The sequence below is a fragment of the Prunus avium genome, chromosome 8 (assembly GCF_965620075.1).
Source record: "Prunus avium chromosome 8, drPruAviu1.hap1.1, whole genome shotgun sequence".
Taxonomy (NCBI): domain Eukaryota; kingdom Viridiplantae; phylum Streptophyta; class Magnoliopsida; order Rosales; family Rosaceae; genus Prunus; species Prunus avium.
In genome coordinates, this window is record NC_142291.1 from 30,337,793 (window position 1) to 30,354,502 (window position 16,710).

The window sequence follows — 16,710 nt, forward strand, 5'->3', positions numbered from 1 at the left end:
GCCCGTAGGCCAGAGGCCATCTTTTTGTTAGTTAAATGTATGATATTAAATGCCCATTTTACTTCTACTTGGCCCAACTTCCATGTACTATGTGTGGGATTATGACATTTATAAAAATCTCATTTTTCCTTCTTTCTACCAATATGGGACAAAAGTTCTTAAATTTCATTCAAACTTCCAACACTAACCCAATAATCACCTCTTTTGCAACTGCAAGCCCTACTGTAAAACTATGGAGGACCATGGTGCAGCACTGTTACATGTAAAATTAGGGGTTTAATGCTGCTAATAGTGGCACTCTCGCAACTCACACATTCATTCTCAATCCAATTCTTGGGTATGGACATTTTCAGGGTAAACAAAAAGGTTCCTTAGTAAAAGCCCCGTCCATGGCCACGTTACGTATGCCTTATTCTCCAACCACGCGTACGCATGCAAGTTTCCAACCACCTTCTCCTGCTTTAAATTGGCTTTACGCTGCATCATGGCCTTGCAAAACCAAAATCCACCAAAAGAACTATCAATGTCCACGGCTCACACACAACAATACAAGTCCCCGGCGAGCCAACCTAGATGTACACGGCTCTCCCTGACTCCGCCACGGCTGTCATCTAAGGCTTCGGCCCAATCAACAATTTTGTGAAAACAATTTGAAATTTAATCCACTGACACTACTACAAAAATTGAAATAGACGACGGGAAAACACCGTCGTCTTTTTCTTTTTCAAACCGTCGTTAAATCGACTGTCGTCTTTTTGAATGTCAAACTACGACGGTAATTAACCGTCGTCTTTACATATAATAGACGACGGTTTTTAACATAACCGTCGTCTATTATATGTAATAGACGATGGTTCTTTCATAAAACCGTCGTCTATTATATGTAATAGACGACGGTTCTGTTAAAAACTGTCGTCTATTATATGTAAAGACAACGGTTTCTTGAAATATTGTCATTTATTAGCTCTAAGACGACGGTTATTAACTATAAAACTGACGTAATTTTACATTTTAGTTTTTTTTTCTTGTTTCAAATGGTATCAGAAATATATACTCAAATATGCTATTACCCAAGCCATACATATATATACTCAAAAATTGTTTATTTCATAAACAGAATATCAAGAGTACAGTAGAACAAAATAAAATCTAAAAAATGAAAGTACTCTAAGGCAGCTAGCTGCAAGCCTAATTACAATAATACACCAAAATTCCTATACCTAATTATCCTTCAAGTCAAGTTCTCCATATGTATACAGAGCTATACATTCATCATCACCAATTTTCCTCTGCATTTCTTCAACTTTTACCACTATGAGCAGCTTCTTTAGTACAATTTTCTCCTAACAAGACCTACATCTAGTACTCCTCATCCAAGCCTTCCTCTCATCCAAACATACAATTGATGCACAATTGAAGTCTACTCCATCATCCTTGTAAATAAATCAAAATGACAAAGAAAAAAAGGCTAAGATTACAAACAAATAAAATTAGATGAAAGAGAAATTTTACTTCACAGAAGTATGCAGTATTTCTAAGGGCCAGGAGATATACAGGTACATAAATTTCAGTTCGTCAACTGTCAGCCTAGAATCTCAATGACTTGGCCTAGCAAGTATACATGCATTTCACAAGCCAAAAATATAATAAAACAATTTAAACATGCCCAGCCTTGTTAGCAGGCCTTGAATTTTCCCAAATTGAACAAATGAAGAAGGTTAGTATTATCATCTAATCTTAGTCCTAGTTCTAAGGTTAATGCTTTATCATCTAAACTTTGTTGATTGAACAGTAGAAATCTATACCATACATAAAAAAAGAATGATCAGTTAACAAAACCTTTCTTTTTGATAAGACACATATGTGTTTAACTGAACTACTCCAATTATCTATAATCAATACCTAAATCCAAACCTATAACCCATACCAACAGCAGCAAATCTGAACTCAAAAACAAAGATTCCTTTAATTCTTTTAAAGAAACATACAGCTAGTCGAAGGTGATGAACTTGATTGGCCATGCAGGGTCTTGCATCTATAGCTACTCTTTCAACGGCAGCAAATCCATCTGCCTGTGGAATAGGAAGAAAGAAAGTTTGATAAAACTCGCTTAGATTCAGAAACCACTAGTACTTGCAAATGAAGCTCGGCAGGAACTATTGGACAGAATATATGTAAAGCCAATACAAGATTGGTAGATGGATAAAAGTAGCAACTGATTTAATCCGAAAGTTAGAGGTGCAAGTAAAGCAGGGCATAAGAGTCGAGGCTTAAAGCGTATAATGTGTCAGAAAAAATGGAAACAACAAGAAATAGAAAGTAATTGTGAAAATAAAATAATGTAGATTATAACTCAATTGGAGATGTCTTCGAACCATAGCTGCATTAGTAATATATATGTCAGATCCACAAAACATTCATAACCATATGACTATCCAAACTGAAAGATAACAAAAGCAACGAGTCTGCAGTAGCAAGATTAATACCAAGTCCTCCAGCTCTGATAGAAACACTGGAAGCAATGGCTTAAGTGCTTTTGGTGAACAAAATCCAGGTATGAGAATTGCTCCTCCCTGCAAGGTCACAAACATAACATATTAGGATTAATATAGACCATTCACTGGAAAACATTTAATATATGAAGCAAGGGAACTGAACTTACAAACCCTTGAGAAAGCTTCCCAAGAAACCTGTTGAACAGAAGCTAACATACAATGTTATACACTTGGAGTCAATAACAGAACATGAAATACTCGACTATCATTGACAGCTATAACAAGCTCAGATATAAGAGAATCGACATCTTCCTCATCTATGACTAAGACCACAATGTCAGCAACCTCCCTTGCCAACTTTTGAACTTACTAACATTTCCAAAGCAACAATATTTCAAATTCAGCCCATTCTTTACCAGATCCTAAGTTCGGCGGTATATGCCCATTCTTTGTCCATTGCTATAGTGAACAACTTGTTAACAGAATCGTTCATCCTGTTACAAATATATCACAGCAGTTAACACAAGTTCAGAATAATTACTCTGAACCTGCACACAAAAAATCAAATGATCCTCAAGAAGGCTCAGATTGTGACACATGTCATGCTTAGATTGCTTTGACTGTTAGATGTTAGAGTTTGTTATTGAGAGAGAGTTGTGTTTCTCTCTTGTATAAAAAAAGTACATTCTTGTAATTATTTTCATTCAAGTCAATAAAATCAGAAAGTTCCAGATTCACTTTTCTCTTCAATTCTCTAATCTAGACTTTTCTCAGTATCCAAACACATAATACCTTATTTACTCATCACATCCCAATTCGAATAAGATATCAAATTAAAATTTCAAGCAAGAACTAAAATTCCAGCACACCTGCCCACCCAATACAAACCGATGATTGAAGCGCCCACCCAGGAACATTATGGTTGAAGTGTTGCATTCTTAAGCTACCGATAATCCCCAAATTTGAGTTGAAGATAACAATTACACTCTGACATAAGTTGGAAGGATAATTTCTCTTTTTCGGTAACCACGAGGAGAAATTTTCACATAATCAAAATTACTCTCTGAAAATAAAAAAAAATACAAATTTCTAAATTCTAACGCACAACTAGAACCCAAATTCAATCAAATAAAATCAGAAATACAAGTAGAATCTTGGATTCAATCAAATAAAATCAAACATTCACATAGAATCCACAATAAAAGCAAGCTACGGACATCTAGAATTCAAATCAATCCTAAACTGATATGAAAACTTTGTATCAAGCATGGAGGTTAGGGCTTTTGAAAATCGCACCTTGGGAACTGTCACTGAGCCTTCAACTTCGAAGCAATTGGCCTCGAGCAGTTGTCTTCCACCATATCGTGTATTTACGTAAATACACGATATGGTGGGAGCCCAAGTGTTGGTAACCTCATCATATGGGGCACACGCCCTGAAAAATCCAAATCAATATAATCAGCTTCAATGCTTCACGAACTAAAAACAATAAAGCATGCATCTTTGTTTTCTGTTTTTTTTTTTCAGTCATTAAAATTAGGGACTTTCAAAGGAATTAAGGAAACAAAGAGGGCCTTACTTGCATCGATGTTCGGCTTTGGGGAGCTTCGAACGGAAATTTTCTCAACCATGGATCTATTAAATTTATCTTCTCTGTTCCTCTGCCCTGCCCTGCTCTTTTGATAATTACCAAAATCAACAACCCAATGAGTGCAGCCACACACACAACACGAAGAGAATACAGAGAGAGAGAGAGAGAGAGAGAGAGAGAGAGAGAGTTTGGCTACCCATGAGAATCCCGGAGAGTCTGAGATCCATGGGAACTGAAGGATTCAAAAGATCCTCGCTGCAAACAAAAAATCATGAAAATTTGCATCGGATTTTTAGACAACAAATCAGAAGAAGCCTAAGCAAACTCCTAGAAAAGTAACTTCGTACCTTTCTGGTCCACGAGGAAGAAGATCTAATCTAAAGCTTATGAAATGGAAGATGGGAATCCAGATGGGGGCTTAAAAATGATCGCGATGAGGAAGGGTAGCTTCCATGGGCAGCGCGAGGGAGATGACGAACGCGGCAAGATCGGTGACCTGAACGGCTCGACGGAGATGGCGATCAAGGCAAGTTCGGTGGACGGCGCGAGGGAGATGTGCTTCATAGATGTGAGAAAGGGTTTTCTTCTGAAAGGTCGTGATGTAGTACAGTGTTTGAGAGAGCGTGGGTTTTCTGAAAAGCTCCGCGCTCGCGAACTTAAAAGTTAAATTTTGTTTAGCGCCTCTTAAAAACACGACGGTTGTAATAAGGTATCGTCGTAACTTTATAAATTAACCCGAAACATCAGCGTATTAGGCACCTTATCACGACGGTATTATAACACTCGTCGTCTTTTAAAATACCACGACAGTTTTATATAAACGGTCGTCTATTGGGTGTCGTTGTTTAACATAATTGTAGTAGTGTGAGTGCTAGTGTAATTTCCGAAATCTCATGATTTTATAGTAACATGAAAAAGAAATTCATGAGCGTTAGTGATTCTGAGCTACACAACGTTACTAATGATACTTATCCTTCCAAAATCCCCTTTATTCAATTAATGATACAAAAGAAGGCATTCAATGTAGCCCATATATATATGGTCATATATGACAAGATTACAGAACAAATAAGTAATTTTGTACCTGCAATACCACCTTCCAACCAAAATAGTTTTATTCTCTCTGTATACTTGCAACCGGTATAGTTTTATTCTTTTGTACTTTGTCCTTGAAAAGTTTCACCATTGTTTCGTTCTCGTGTATATATATTTTTCTATGACAGATGAGTTGCTTTGGCTAGCCTCTTGGACGAGCGGTGCCCAATCTTCTTTCTCACTCTTAAGTGCTTATTGTTCAGAGAGGAAAGAAAATACGCCTGGGACGCTACAAGGCAACATCTGCTCATAATCTTGCCGTTTGTTGGCTAAAGGTAGGATCAATGCAAACAACAACCTGCAACAAGGTAACGGCAAGGAAAAGGGCATTTAGGGGGAAGTTGAGTGGCCACGATCACCATAGTGAGAGTGAGAGAAGTTAAAGATATGACAGAATAATTACCTTTCCTACACTTTTTCCAGAATGGAGATATTCCACGGCATCTGCAACAGAATGTACACCCAAAAATTGTTTTGGGTCTAAAGAAACCTATAAAATTGAAGGCGGCCGGCATACAATCAGGAACACCGATGATTCGAGTTCAAGAAGTTCATGGATAAGAACTAGCAGTAAATTTAGTTGGTGCTTTATGTATATAAATTTACCTTCAGCTTTCCCGTAGAGAAAAGATGAAATAGTTTATCCAGATGTTCTTGCCAGAAGTGACTGTATTGCAAGAGGAAGAAACCAGCCTGAAAAGATTAGCATTGTCATATCAACTAGTTTTCGATTTCTTGACGTTTAAACTCGACAGGATAAATGAGGTAAATAACGGCCTATTATATGAGGACCAATTTAGTATTTAGTAGCTACATACCACAGTTTGGCTTTTCGCTAAGAGCTTTTCGCAAAGTCCTGGGTAGTTTGATGGCTTCCACCCATGCTCTCCTTGATACTGAGTCCAGAATGAATCATGTTATTGGAATAAATGAAATAAATGAAAACCAACAACGTCAAACCCACGAAATTCAAGAGCAGACAAGAAAAACTTCAAGTGAAAATACTAGTTAAGTGTTCTTGAGGAAAGTATGAACCTGTACATACATATCCATGTGAATATGATCAATCCATCCTAGAAATTTTATATAAACTCTGCATGCATGGTTAAGACTGTTGATTGGAGCTTATATTGATTTCAATATTTTTCTATATTTCAATAATTCTATTCAAATGTCAGCATGTCAATTGTCAAGAAAGACGATCATAGTGTAAGTGTAACAACGTTTATGCTTGCATGAATACACAACCTGAGAAATCATTCCGATCACTATGAGTCGTCCATAAACCGCAAGAGCATTCAGGCACAAATCGAACATGTCACCACCTACAGACTCATAGATAATGTCAACGCCTTTGGGAAACTCCTTCTCTAGAACCTGGAGAACTGAAAGTTATCAATAACCCCAACTTTGTACTTAAAATGACTTTAGAATAAAATCATTGCATTGCTCCTTGAACTGAATCAGATCAAAAGATATTTAGTTCTTACTGTGACCTTTATCCATTATGGGTCCATTTCCACCTTACCATTCCACCAAATACAACTAAGAAACAATTTTGTAAATCAACGGGAAAGATTCAGAAGACATACAGTCTTGATATCTTCAGCTTTATAGTCTATGACTCGATCCACCCCCAATTCTTTCAAATGCTTCGCTTTTTCTTCACCTCCACAAGTTGCAACCACAGTATTTCCAGCTAGCTTTGAAAGCTGTGCGTATAAAAGACTACTAAGGGTAATGTTTGAGCAAAGAAAGACAAGGTTGACATCATATGATGTCAGAATTCAAACGGACAAAATTAAACAAATTTTTTTTATAATAAAAAAAAGAAAGAAGTGCAATCCTTCCCGAAGGGAACTAGGAAAGAAATCTAGGGTGGTCTTTTGGATTAAAATCTTAGGACATAAGGAATACACCTTTTATTTTCTAAATGTAGTTGGAACAGAGTCATAGTTTTCTAGCCTTTCCAACTCTGTTTAAATTCAATCTCCAAATGCACCACAAACTAGGTTAGAACTTTTTCCTGATTGATTGGATTCCATAATCTTTAAGAAACTGAGATTGAAGTGGATTTTCTGAAAGAATGAAAGCGGTAGCCTAAATTAAATGCCCTGCTGGTGCTTTTGTGCCTAAACCCTAAACCCTAGGGCAGTGCTTTTGTGCCTACTAAAATCTGGAAAACTAAAGAACCTAGGAAACTAACAAAAAAATTGGGAAACTAATCATTTCATCTACCCTTCTTCTTCTTCTTCTTCGTCTTCTTCTAAGCATGCATGTCATAAAGAGCTATTCCTATATTTGAAACCAAACCTGGACTGCAAATTGTCCAGTCCCTCCAGCAGCAGCAGTAACAAGAACTACTTTTCCAGATTCCAGTTGTCCCGCTCCCGCCTAGAGGTTCATTATAAAAGAAATTGTAAGACAAGTGGTGCGTCGTCTCAGTTAATAATCTAACACAAACTATTAAAAATAATGAAGGCTACAGAACAAAGAATATAATGCACAATGGCTAGAAAGTTATTAGAAAAAGGGCACGACGTTATCATCTGAATGTGACCACCAAGAATTCAGCGAAGGAAATAATATGCAATTCTGATACACAAATACATATATGTGCACTAACAGTTTTTGGACTACACATACGCACACATTTAACCTTTTCTAGAGCGATTGATGCAGTCAGTCCTGAAGTAAGCATAGCGACAACTTCTGGATCTGGTCTTTCCACAGGAAGGATGTGTTTTGATGGCACCTAACTCAAGTGCAAAGCTCATCAGTTATTAAACTAGTAATTCATAGTAAAAATAAACAAAAGAACGATATCAAAAAATAGAATAGAATCATGATTAGTGTAAACTTGGAGACATTCCTGACATTACATATGAAAGCACTTCTTAGTAAACATTGAAAGAAAAAAAGAACAGTATTCTTCAGACAGTGTACCATCATGAATTCTGCATAACTTCCAAAAGTCATGATTGCAGCTGGAGTACCAACTTTCAAGTTAGTGACAGATTCCCCAACTGCTGCAATTATCCCCACAGCCTGCAACATTGCGACATACTTTATCAACTAGGCATCATAGATAGCAATAACTTCATAAACCTAAAGGCCCTCAACTGCATGAGTGATTATAAGAATGTCAAAAATTATATATTGTCCTGCACCTCAAAACCACAATCAAATGGAAGCTGGGATTCAAGATCTTTGTTGCTTCCACGAAAATAACGTCCTGAGCTGTAATTTACCTACCAAAAATAAGTCCTTGTTAGAACATATATTAATGTGCAGAGGGAGAATGTAGAATTTACTTTACAAAAAGAGACAAAAATCTTCAATATCATTATACTTGGTAACAATGATCACATCATAAACTTACATCACTAGCATTTACGCCAGCATATATGACTTTCACAAGAACGTGGTCTGGTTTAATGGGTAATCTCAATGGTGCGCGCACTATGCCGGTAGCATTACGAAAATTGTGACTCAAGGTGTGAACAACTCTGGAGAAAAAGAACTACAATTAACTACCAAATACTAAAAACAAAACCACTTGCATTCTTTCAAAAGTTAGTTTAGGCTTGCTTCTGCAATATAATGTTAAGGTAAATATGAGAACCATATGAACAGATAATAAATGAAACATGAATGGAAGAGGTGTCGGGACTACAAGACCGAACCCATACTTTGTATTGAGCATTTTACACATAAGCAATGTAATAACAGTCAGAAAGTTTTTCTTTCACAAAGATTTTGCAATCAAAGGATTTTGTCAAGTCAAGTGAGGAAAAGTGGACAACAGTGAACAGATTTATGTAAGGGCTCTTGATGAAATGCAAAGCTTCATTTTCAGCCTACACCAACAAAGTAAAATTCTGACTATGCTAAACAAATTAAATTTATGGATTGACAATAATATATATCCAACCGTATAAGAAAATGAACGTGTATCTCCTCATAACTTTGTGGAATGGGGGGAAAATATTGTTTGATGTATTATTACTAACAATTTCTCAAAACTTTGTGGAAGTTGAAGATTCAAAGGAGCTTGGAATGGAGCATTTGTCGCAGCTCTTTTCGTCTGGCTAATCAAGTATTTTGCTTCTTCTGCGGGAGTTGGCCAATATTCCATGCCTCTTCGATTGGTAATCCATAGGCATGAACCAGCTTTACTCTCATCAGTAATAAGCTCAAAAGCACCTAAAATTCATAACAGCTTTTATTCAGTAAACATGGTGGGTTAAACAATATACCCAAGCACTATTTCAGTGATATAGCAGTTCTGAAGACTTTGACCCTTAACTATGAAGTCCAACAATCATAAGTTGTCTCCTCACATGATTACTAGAATTACAACCTTCATCGAAAGAAAAGAGAAAGAGAAAGCATACCTTTCACTACCATTTCCATAGGGACAAAGCCGCCCATCATACTAACAAATTTAGAACCCGCCTTTAAGCCCATGTCAGTACTTTCAACAAACTGCATCAAAGAAGTTGGCAATAATTTTTTCTTAAGATATTCGTAGTCTTATTTCAGTTGGATTTAAGTTACAATCTTACTTCAGGACAAAGCACATTGATGCGAATCCCTTGATGCTTGTAGGGAACCAGAGATCTAGTAAACTGAACAACACCGCCTGCAAAAACATTATTCTATGATCGTCAATTTATCCATGAAAGTGGCACTTACAAATATCTCTGCACTCACATGTTAGGTGTACTTAAATTTATCTGTATTCATTGATGCTCCAAAAAAAAATTGGTATAGACTGACCAAAAAAACAATTTCGGACAGGAAATCAGAGACAAAGCTACTGCATAGAGAAAACCTTTTGAGCCAGAGTAGATTGGATCACCGTAGAGCGGGTAAAGACCTGCAGCAGAACCCATATTGATAATTACGCCAGGCTTTTGCACAGCTTGCATGATTTTAATCTGTTTGAAACATAGTTGATTCATGAGAGATGAGACACTAATGTAGTAAAAAATATATAAGTTCAGAAGCATAATAACAGAGAGAGAAACTAATAGAAGTGGCTCTAAGTAATCCTCAACACAAGACATTTTTTCTCCTATTTTTTACAATCTAATATCACAAGCATGACTGGTATATATCAAATATCAAACTACTTCCCACAAGGTATGATTCAAAAGTTTGGAATTCTGAGCAACATCATAAGCTATCTTTTTCTTTCAAAAGATCAATTAACCAAGAATTAAGACGAAGAGCAGTTTATTATTCACTTTCAGAAGCCCAAATTGATACGACTAAAACATCAGGAATGACAAACATATTCTCACTCATCACTATGGACTAAACTTTGATAGGCAATGGCCCTGAATAGAACTTTATGCAGCAGACTCACATTAGCAGATATGGAAGGTACAGGTATCAGGAAAACATAGCCCAAGTTCAAACGTACCGCAAGGCGAGTGCAATCAATAATTGCAATCAGATTCAAGTTAACTGTTAGTCTCCATGAGCGAGTACCGTCAGTTTGATCCTTATGGAATGGTATGGGATTAATGATGCCTGCACTGTTAATACAGATATCTAATCCTCCAAATGTTGCTAAATGTTTCTCAAACGCAGCAGCTATATTTCCTGTCCATCACATAAAGAATAATGCAATTATCTGAAAGGTACCATCTAATCCAAATTAGTAAAACTACACATATAGAATGAATGAGAACCAAGCCTCTTCAAATTTCTAGTTGTGAGTATGAAATGCAGATACATGTATATCAAACATGCCCCAAAAACAAAATCTTATGCTTTTTTCTTTTTTCTTCTTTTCTATGTCCAAATGTTTTTACTCATTGAAAAATAAGACCTTTGTGAAATATGTACATAAAGGACGTAATATTTGACAGCAGGGTTTTGTAAGGAGTATTATTTTATTATTCTAAAAAGCTATAGGTTCAGAGGTCTGACCCGGCCTGCACTAACTGGGTGGCAATTTCCAATACGACCCAATGACTCGAAACCCGCACGGAAAATTAGCGAGTCAATCCGCACGATTAAATTTTCGTGTCATTTTCAGGTTAACCCGCCATGACCCGTTTAATAAATAGGTGAGTTTCGAATCAACCCGTTAACCTGCTAAAATACCTATGTAATCCATTTAATAAACGAGTTGTGTCAACCCGTATAATACCCATAACATGTTTATTTTCTTATTTTCCTATTTTTTATTTCTCTTTCTCAATCTTCATACATGCATAGGTAAATGTAATCACAAGTGTTTTTTAATTAAAAAAAAAACTAATTAATAAAATTGCAATTACTTGATTAGATTATCAAAATTCAGGTTTTTTATTTATTTTTTGATGACCTTGTGAATTTGAGATGTAGGCCTTCGTTGTTTTTTGGCATTCTTTCTTTTTAGGGAGATTCACTAATATACCCAATATATGAGCCCAAATTATAAAAATATCCTATATGAAATGGACTTTAGAAACACACCCAAAACCCATTTATAACATAACAAAAAGACTTTTAACTTCTTTTAAATTACAAAACTGCCATTGATTTCTCAAAACAAACCCAACCCCAAAACATATAAACAAGCCCAAAATACTCAATAGGACATCAAAGTAATTTAATAATCAAAATTAAATTCAATATGGCCAATTGTCATTTTTTGGGTTTTTTTTGGGTTTGTTTATAGAAATTAAATGGTGTAGGGTTTATTTATAGTTTTAGTGCTAAGAATGGGTATTTGACTAAATATCTCTTCTTTTTATTTGTTTTTGCTTATTGCCCAATACTTAATTATGCAAGTGATTCTTATACAAGTTATTTTTTCTTTTTAGGGATTTTTGCAGAAATGTCACCTGAACTTAAACCTCAATTTCAATTTGTCACTTTTCTTTAAGAGAAATGTCATATTAATTTTCCAAAATCTATGATTTATCATCTGACTTTAACACCATCCAATTTTCCATCCATTTTAAGGGTATTTTAGTCTTTCCATTTTCAAGAAAAAAGGGAAAGAGATCTCTCTCCCTTTCTCCCCCACCCCTAAACACATCACTCAAGACCCCCCGACTCACTCTTTTTTTTTTTCTCTCTCTGAGCGTGTATAAATTTTTTTTATGGTGTTCATTGAGCATGGAAATGGAAAAAATTTCAATATGCAAATGGAAAAATACTAAAAAGAAAAAAGAAGAAGAAAAAAGTGGACTCGGTTTGGGTGGGCTACGGGAATTTGTGTGTGGAGGGTAGGTGTTTCATGGTAGATAGAGAAGGAGGAAGGGGCTGTGAAGAGGGAATGAGGAATGGATTTCAAGGTGGGCGGGGTTGGTTGGAACCGCCAGTGGGGCACAGGGGATGGGGGAAGGTGAGAATTTTTTTTTTTTCATTTTTAATTGTTTAAAAGATATTTAAAAAAAATTATAACGATTTTTCCATTTTTAAAATACCCTTAAAATGGATGGAAAATTGGATGGTGTTCAAATCAGATGACAAATCATGGATTTTGGAAAAATTAAGGTGACAAATTGAAACTAAGGTATAAGTTCAGGTGACATTTCTACAAAAATCCCTTCTTTTTATTTGTTTTTAATTTTTACCCAATTATGCAAGTGATTCTGAAAAAAAAACATAATAAACTTTTTTGGTCTACCTTTTTAGCTTGCTAGTTACTAGTTGCTACCACTTATTGAACCCCCCAAAAAAAAAAGTTATAAACTAGAGGCATGTCATCAATTCAAGTCAATATATTGCAAGGCCTTAGAGAACATTCTTATTTGATTATGATAAGAATTACTTTTTTGGTTAAATTATGATAATAAATCAAATGTAGCAATCCTGATAATTTGTAACTAGGTAACTTGTTGAATAACCTATTAATCACGACTCAAATTCGGCACGACACGTTTATTAAATGGGTCGGCTTTGAGTTAAGCATTCTTGACACATTTATTATCCTAACACGACACGATCCATTTTATCTTGTTAATTACTATCTTTTTACGTAGCTTTGGTTCTTTTTTGGCTCCCTGTACAATGATTGGTGTCAAGTGTCTGCATACCAACATAGTATTCATTCCTAAATCAGTCTTATGTACAACCAGTTGACTTACCTGTATCAGTCACGTCGCATTTCACAAACAAGGCAGATGGAAATCCTAAACTGGTATGGAACTTGGCATTCTCCTTCTGAACAAGGGATGCAACTTCCTTTCCCTTTTCTTCAGATAAATCGACCACCGTCACAAATATTCCCTTCGCTCCAAAAGCCAAGCTAAGAGCTTTTCCTGCATATTAACAGTCAAAGCAGAACCAGTCTTCTTGCTGTTCAAGTTTGATGACAAAGATTAATATAGCAGTAGATGATGGTTTACCAATTCCAGAAGCTCCACCAGTGACCAGAGCTGAAAGGCCTGGTTTTAGCTCCATTTCTTTTCTGCGGAAATTTACCGTTGTCCAGAGAATTTCTAGTTGCTTCTTGAGTTATGTTGTCACCTTGGAATTCATGGCTATTTTATCCAGACCACAGAATTTCTAGTTGCTTCTTGAGTGATGTCTGATGTGATTGATAAGATAGTGTGGGGTGGAAAAGAGCAAATCGACCACCTACCTGTTCCGGTAATTTGATTTTTTGTTTCTTTTTTTGGCTAAAGCACCTTCGTGTTTCCAATTTTTATTCTAATTTCCTTTTTTTTTTGTTAGGGAGACCAACTTGAGAAAGGACGTGAATATTGAGAAGCTGCATCAAGGGTTCACTCATAGACTTGAATCTACATTTGAGAATAGGAACTCCTTGTGATTGATAACAAGTCCTCTACATCTTGTGTATAATTGGAAGGGCATGAATCCAATTAGGTGAACATAGAGGACTTGTTTACCAATTTCCTTGAATATTCGTTGACACTCTTTGTAGAACTCTCAAGTATTTTAATGATTAATCACTTGCTTCGCTTGCATGAATAAAAAAGCACCTCCCCAGATAATACAAGGGTTGGTGAAACATCGCAATCAAATAATACAAGGATACAGTACGACCAAAAAAAAAACACAAAAACAAGGGTCCAGCTTATCTGAAACGGTGTCAAATAGAAACTACCTTTTAGCAAACCATACAACAATAATGATAACAAGTTGCAAAAGGTAGAGTCGGCATTCAAATCAAAGCCAACTTGCCATACGGGGAAAAGTAAATAAAGAAATGGGACTGTGTATAATTGGGAAATGTATCTTTTAATCTATACCAATATAAACAGAGAACTTTACATAGACAAACCAAAAGGGTTTACACAATATGCCATCAACTGGCAAGCTTAAAAGCATCGATGAACAGACCATAAGTGAATCCCATTTTGAAGTTGTTGAGAAGAGCAACAGGGAATGTTACTTTTGGTCGACTGTAATAAAATTTGGTCACATACTCTGTCAGGAGAACACACACAACTGAAGCAATAACGTCGTTGACTCCTAAAGCTCCAAACGACAGAGATATCGTTTGTGCAACATAAAAGCCACCCAACAAAGAGATTCCCCCAAAGAGAGCCCTACGAGATGGACTTCGAAAATAGTTCCTTGTGAGCTCCGGCACATTTCTGATGATATCAACTAGTCTCCGAGATCCTCCAGTCTCCTGCACAGCCCGAACACGAAGAAACCCTGGCGAGGGTCTCAAAGTAAAAACTCCATATTTCCCACGTGAAACTCTGTTTTGAGGACTCAATCCAAATTTATTGAGGCCTGTAGAGACCAAACTCAAGGAATGTGCCATTTTCTGATTTAGATTCCACTATCAAAACCAACCAAAATGCCTGCAAAATGAAATGGAAGCAACACTTGACAAGGCAACCCCGGCAGAAACATAAATAAGACATGAAAAAAGAATCATTTCATAGCATAAAAGGAGAATGTGGTTCAGTCAATAGCAACAGTCCAAGGACTCCAATGTGAATATCCTACCTATTTTGTTTTCTCAAAATTTTCCATAAAAGAAAATTCCTCACATAATTTTTTAACCATTGATTAGTTAATATTGTCATGTTTGAGTCACATCAATCTTAATTGGATTGTTTCAAATACTTCCCACATCTTGTAGATTTTCACTATCAACAATCAATGACGTGTTACTGTATTCATTAAACAAAACATAACATACTTAAATCTGTCCAAAAACAGCTATACACATATCCCTCTAGCTCCTTCTGTATTTTCTCATTTTTAAAAAAATAATAAATAAAAGCTGTCATTGACATTGTAGAATCACATTCTGTCAAAACCACTATTGCACTAGTTCAATAGGATCCAAAATTCAGAAACCACAAAATTAGTGTGATGTGCAGGAACTACAAAGACTTCAGCATCCTATAGAGGACTGTCAAAAAATGAATTTCATCATCACTGTAGCTTAAATCCCACCACCAAAAGCACTAGTCTCAAAGAACAGTGAGACGCATGCTGGAAACAGAAGAATTAACCAAACTCAATGCTTCAGATAACAGGGCAAACTTCCTCAAGGAATTATCTACCAAAAGCATGCTGGAAACAGAAGAATTAACAATTTTTATGGATCCACACAAATCCAGGCCTAATTATCATAACATGTGCTCCAAAGAAACTATATCAAAAAAATTAAAAAAACTTATCAACATACATCCACACTATTTGATATTTAGAGCCTTCATGTAGGTATAATGATCACAATATTGCAACGAGCAGCACTTGGAAGCAAACCAGACTTCATACAACCATACATTAACATGAGAATACCAAGCTCATAAATACGAAGAAAATGGATATGTTTTTATGATAATGGTAAGTTGCAGGAAAGATGACAGCGGCAGTCTCACAACACAACTTTGACGACGATTAGTTGCTGTCTCTAAGTTTTTTCTTCCAAATACTAATGCACTACCATTCATCATGCCCAGAAAAGCAGACAAGTTCATCAAATAAAATTTTAATGGTAATACCAGAACACATAGGCTGTTACCCCAGATATGACATTTTTAGATAAATACCAGAACATACAAAATGCCCTTCTATGACCATAAAAACAAGAAAATTCAGAAGAAGAATTGCAAAAAAAAAAAAAAAAACAGTTGTATGAGAAAATAAGGAGACAAATTAACAACATAAGATAAGATGAACACAGTAAAAAATGAGAGCTAAAAGCAGCGGCCAACCAACAAAACAAAGTCCAGAAATGTTGATATCATTGACAACCCATCATAGACTTCACAATTCTAATGAAGACCCTATTGGGTTCCATGGATTTGGCATCGCAAGACCTGAGCTTGACATGGCCCTTGCAATGGCAGATCCAAATGTGCCCCAATATCTATCTTGGGGCTGAGACTCAAAATTCAAATATCATTTAGCTGATGGTCAGAAACAAATCTACTTACCCAAGAAACCTCCTTTCAATCTCTACGGCGATGGCAGAGCCTGAAGCCGCCCAAAAGGTATCGTTGTCGCTGAAAGGTCCTAACCCAATAATAGAATTTGGTTCACCTCTTTCTCTATCTCTCTGCAACTGCAAGCCCTACTGCAAAA

At 36.1% G+C, this 16,710-nt stretch overlaps 2 protein-coding genes across 11 annotated transcripts; both read right to left on the bottom strand.

Moving 5' to 3' along the window:
* Positions 1-1,086: 1,086 nt before the first annotated feature.
* Positions 1,087-13,868, bottom strand: LOC110772522 (uncharacterized). 10 transcript variants are annotated; one of them, XM_088245608.1, is made up of 26 exons: positions 13,539-13,856; positions 13,278-13,451; positions 10,613-10,794; positions 10,019-10,124; positions 9,750-9,826; positions 9,579-9,669; positions 9,195-9,387; positions 8,564-8,690; positions 8,352-8,432; positions 8,128-8,229; positions 7,841-7,936; positions 7,495-7,575; positions 6,774-6,893; positions 6,430-6,558; positions 6,000-6,077; positions 5,788-5,874; positions 5,585-5,671; positions 4,434-5,479; positions 4,283-4,341; positions 4,075-4,166; positions 3,792-3,930; positions 2,912-2,989; positions 2,663-2,690; positions 2,487-2,573; positions 1,989-2,072; positions 1,087-1,433 (listed from the first exon to the last, which is right to left on the bottom strand). In XM_088245608.1, the coding sequence occupies exons 1-18, from the start codon at positions 13,591-13,593 to the stop codon at positions 5,429-5,431; spliced, it is 1,917 nt and encodes a 638-aa protein (XP_088101734.1). In that variant the 5' UTR covers positions 13,594-13,856; the 3' UTR covers positions 1,087-1,433; positions 1,989-2,072; positions 2,487-2,573; positions 2,663-2,690; positions 2,912-2,989; positions 3,792-3,930; positions 4,075-4,166; positions 4,283-4,341; positions 4,434-5,428. The 10 variants fall into 10 exon arrangements, with proteins under 10 accessions (XP_088101734.1, XP_088101736.1, XP_088101731.1 ...); XM_088245610.1 differs by lacking the exon at positions 2,912-2,989; XM_088245605.1 differs by having other exon boundaries at positions 2,663-2,989.
* A 487-nt stretch (positions 13,869-14,355) lies between these two features.
* On the bottom strand, positions 14,356-16,702 carry NPQ6 (YCF20-like protein (DUF565)). Its single transcript, XM_021976971.2, has 2 exons — positions 16,563-16,702; positions 14,356-14,969 (listed from the first exon to the last, which is right to left on the bottom strand). The coding sequence occupies exon 2, from the start codon at positions 14,927-14,929 to the stop codon at positions 14,462-14,464; it is 468 nt and encodes a 155-aa protein (XP_021832663.1). The 5' UTR covers positions 14,930-14,969; positions 16,563-16,702; the 3' UTR covers positions 14,356-14,461.
* Positions 16,703-16,710: the final 8 nt, after the last annotated feature.

What these genes read in the sequence shown, in the direction of transcription:
- LOC110772522 (XM_088245611.1), bottom strand. Translation starts at nt 13,593, where the DNA reads ATGGAGCTAAAACCAGGCCTTTCAGCTCTGGTCACTGGTGGAGCTTCT. An exon ending in TTGATTGCACTCGCCTTGCG is followed by an intron (nt 10,125 to 10,612) that starts GTACGTTTGAAC and finishes TGTTTCAAACAG; the next exon opens with ATTAAAATCATGCAAGCTGT. An exon ending in TATGGAAATGGTAGTGAAAG is followed by an intron (nt 9,388 to 9,578) that starts GTATGCTTTCTC and finishes TATGAATTTTAG; the next exon opens with GTGCTTTTGAGCTTATTACT.
- NPQ6 (XM_021976971.2), bottom strand. Translation starts at nt 14,929, where the DNA reads ATGGCACATTCCTTGAGTTTGGTCTCTACAGGCCTCAATAAATTTGGA.